Raw genomic sequence first — 3,996 nt, 5'->3', positions numbered from 1 at the left:
TCTAATTTCATTAGCTAGGACTTGCAGTATGATGCTGAAAAAAGAGTGGTAAGAAGAGACATCTTTAGCAGGACAGTTTCTGGTTTCTCACCACTTAGTAAGGTGTTAGCTGTAGGTTTTTGTAAGTGTTCTTTATCACGTTGAGGAAGTTCCCCTCTATTTCTGGTTTTCTGTTACACAATATAATTTTAACATAAAAAGCAGTACATAAAGTAGTGCACACAATACCATTCTTATTTTTGTGAAAAATGTATTTTGCCTTGGGAAAAAAATGTAGTCATTTTTGGCTGGCTAATGGGTATTTTTTTGTTCACATACTTTCATATTTTTCTAAATTTGCCCCAGTGAAAAATAACATTATGAAAGGTCATTAGGTAGTCTGGAGAGAATGGCTTTCCGAAGAGAGTGGGGCAAGTGGGGGGTGGGGTGGGGGAACGAAAAATGATTCGAAGCTAAATAAAATGGAAATCTGTGAAGAGAGAGCTGATTTAGCAATGACATCCTCAGTGGGATGTAAGCTCTCTGAGGACCAGGCCTGACAGAGATCTACACAGCATAATAAATCACTTCACTTTGCGTCTCAGCTTTGCATATGAAATGCCATTTATGCATGTGGCATCCTGAGCATGGAACCAGGTTTCTTTCTTTCCAGGTAGTTCTGCTAAGAGGAAGAAGGGTTAAAGGGGAAGATGGGAGAGGGGGAGAGGAGGAGAAAGGTTGAAGTACCGGACAAGTCAAAACAGAGGGGAGGAGGAGCGTCCCAGCCCCAAGGTTGCGGGCGCACCGCTCGGTGCGGGCTCGGGAGCGGAGCGCACACCCCGGAGGCGGGAAGTGGGCAGCAGCGCCCTCGCCTGGCTCCTGCGCGCCGGGACCGGACACCTCCCCGCCCGCCCAGGTGCCTCCAGAGCGCACAGCTGGGAGGGCTCTCCCGGCTCCGCGGCACCCGCGCCCGCGGTGTGCTAGGGCGGCGGCGACGGTGCCAGGCGAGGGCGCGGCGCTGCCTCGGCTCCAGGTTCGCTGCTGCGAGCGCGTGGACCGGCCTGGAGTCGCCGGGCTGAGCCGCCGCTCCGGCACCGAGCCGCAAGCCGCCGAGGCGCTGGGGGACAGACCGCGCGGGCGCGCACAGGCGGCGCGGGGCAGCCGGAGTCGCGCGGCCCCTCGGTGGGCAGCGCACCCACCTCTTTCCGGGTCCGCGGCTGCAGGGAGCTCCGGCCCGCGGCCCCTCCGCTTCAAGTCTGGGAGCTGCCGGCCCCACTCTGCTGTTGCCTATGGGGATCCGAGAGTTTCCCGGCGGCGCACCCAGGGGCAAGAGCATCGCCATGTGAGTAGCGCCCCGGGCGTGGGTGCGCGAGCCGGCGGGCGGGTGGCCCGAGCGCCTTGGTGGCCCTTTGCGGCTGGGACACCGAGCAGTCTGGGGCTCGGGGAGGGGCGGTGCGCGCGGCGGAGCTGCTGGGGAAGTTTAAGTCATTCTGTCCCTTGCCACTCGCCGCAACCCACACTGCCCGAGGCGCCCAGGGTAGGGAAGAACGGGAGGCTGCAGACGCCACCCGACGCCGAGACTGCCGAGGGCGCTGGGGCGGGTGGCGAGCGGCGGGAGCCGAGCAGCCCCGGCCCTGCAGCGCGCTCTGCCCTGGAGGACCCCGGCGCGCCCTTGCTCACCCTCGAATCTGCTGCTCACCGAAATCCCCCCTCTCTGTCCTTGTTCCCCCTGCCCACCCACCTGCCCGTGGCGCCTGCGCCCTCAGTGGCATGAGGAGGTCACCGGACGTCAGCCCCCGGAGACTGTCCGACATCAGCCCCCAGCTCCGGCAGCTCAAGTACTTGGTGGTGGACGAGGCGATCAAGGAGGATCTGAAATGGTCGCGCTCGGTGGAGGACCTCACCAGCGGGCCCGTGGGGCTCACGTCCATCGAGGAGCGGATCCTGCGCATCACTGGCTACTACGGCTACCAGCCCTGGGCGACGAGCTGCAAAAGTAAGACCCCCTCACGTCATTTCCCTCGCCCACTGGTCCGTCCGCTTAGCGCCGTCACCGCGGGCTGGGGGAGTGCACGCCGCGAGGTGTCCAGCCTCCGGCTCCTGCCCAGCCCGCTCGCACAGACCCAGCTTTGAGCAACTTTGAGGAAGAGGCCTGGCGATGGAGTTCTCCTGGACTTCTGGGGCTTTCCGATCCAGTCCCTTGAACCCTTTCTGCTTCCACACACACCTCTCTATATCCTTATCCCCCCATCCTGAGGTGTCTCAGTATGGGGGCCCCTCCTGTGTGGCCCACTATGGGAACAGATCAGAAACTCAAAAGTATCCTGGGCCGTGTAGCTTCCCTGCGGATCTGGAAGTGTTGCAGGGCCCTGGGTAGGGGCTCAGCGGGCTCAGCTGGAGAATGCAGACCCGGGCGGCCTGGGTTTTAACTCTTCCCTGTGCCTGCGACCCTGGTGATGGAGGGCAATTCTTGGGGCCTTCATTTTAGATCTCATTCCCTCCCTCAGCCTCTGGACTTTATTGATCCTCAGTGATGAGGTTCTGTATGGATCATTTTAGATATTGGCATTGGTCCCTGTGAGATGAGTGCTGAAACGTTTCTTTGCTGGTGGACCTCAGCTGATGGCTTTGGTGATGCTGTGATCAGTTATACAGATGTTACTTATCTGACCAGTACTAATTTGGTTGACATCTCTTTCTTCATTTTGGAAACGAGAAATTGGTGATAACAAACTCCAGATATCTGTAAATATAACCATAATTTGATGGTCTGATTACTATAGTTTGACATAAGAGATTATTTACTATCTCAGTATAAGAAATGGGCCTTGAGTTATTTCATTTGTAGTAAAGACTAGCCTAAGAGCTTGATGCTTTTGAGATTTTTTTTTTTAACTTTTTATTGCTTAAAATTGGAACATACGTTATTGGTCCTTAGGGGGGAAAATCAGGCTTGTGTAATTTAATCATATTAATCACCAAAAATACGTCTAGATTATTCCTTAAAACCTCTGAGTCCAAGCCAAAGGTCAGTGGTATGCTAGCAGTTAGCTGGTTAGTTTTAAGTTATTTGCAGGAAGAAACACAGAATTTGAATGTTTTGTTTCCATGCCCTGACTTGATTTTAAAAGTCTGTATTGATTGCATTTAACTAGGTATAAGCCTTTAAAAGATTATCTGTGTCTCCTCCAATCTCCTGCCTCTGCTGCTAAAATTGTAGCTGATAAATACCGGCTTTAGATTACAGAAGGAAAACAAGGGACCATGTTCTCTATTTGAGTGAAAAACACAGGGCATAGGATAACAAAAATTAAAAGCCATTGGAAACCATTTTTCTTATGGGTATGGATAGGACACTCAATTTTTATTCTGCTTTCTAAATTTCTATTAGAAAATAGCAATTTTCCATTTCTTATTTCCATTTTCTGCCTTTTAAATAACTAAAGACAGTGGTACAAACTACAGCCTTCATGGAGTTGTCTCTTTAGCCTCTGAAGTCATAAAAAGATTTATCTTTATGATCCTATTTGTTACTGGCTCTCTGTGCTTTGTGGAAATTAGCACCAGCGTTTGTGATTTCAAGGGTTGGTGGTGAGCTTACACCAGTGATGACTATTTGGTACAAATATACTTTGTAATTAAGACAGAAGGGCCATACGGAAATAGAGTCCCTTACATCACCAGTGGCATTCTTAAATACCCTCTCTCTTCGGCTTCATTGAAAGAGTAAATATTAGCAGATGAGACTACAGCGATCATTGTAATATTAATAAAATCAGCTCATTCCATTCTCTGTGTTCCTGTGAGGATTCTTCTTTAATCCGAGGTATTTCCTTGTTACCTAAAGGAAATGCTTTAGGTGACAACTGACATTTTGATGAATTAATTAGATTTTAAGTTTAAATTTAGAAAAGCTAAATGTTTTATTAATGTAGCAAAAGAGATTTTTTTTTTTTATTTCAGCATATTATGGGGGTATAGATATTTATGTTACTTATGTTGCCCTTGCCCCCCCCC

The 3,996-nt window shown here is 50.9% G+C and overlaps 1 protein-coding gene across 1 annotated transcript in view; it reads left to right on the top strand.

The window, feature by feature from the left end:
• The first annotated feature begins 1,132 nt into the window (after window positions 1-1,132).
• SLC35F3 (solute carrier family 35, member F3) overlaps window positions 1,133-3,996 on the top strand; it is a 378,565-nt gene continuing 375,701 nt past the window's right edge. The window contains exons 1-2 of the mRNA XM_012660174.1: window positions 1,133-1,321; window positions 1,746-1,975. Coding sequence (XP_012515628.1) covers window positions 1,269-1,321; window positions 1,746-1,975 — 283 coding nt within the window. The 5' untranslated portion in view covers window positions 1,133-1,268. The remainder of the gene's footprint in view (window positions 1,322-1,745; window positions 1,976-3,996) is intronic.

Source organism: Propithecus coquereli, unplaced genomic scaffold (assembly GCF_000956105.1).
Source record: "Propithecus coquereli isolate 6110/MARCELLA unplaced genomic scaffold, Pcoq_1.0 Scaffold66, whole genome shotgun sequence".
NCBI classification, from domain to species: domain Eukaryota; kingdom Metazoa; phylum Chordata; class Mammalia; order Primates; family Indriidae; genus Propithecus; species Propithecus coquereli.
Note: the sequence above shows the minus strand (reverse complement) of the source record. Positions and strands in the feature narration are given on the sequence as shown.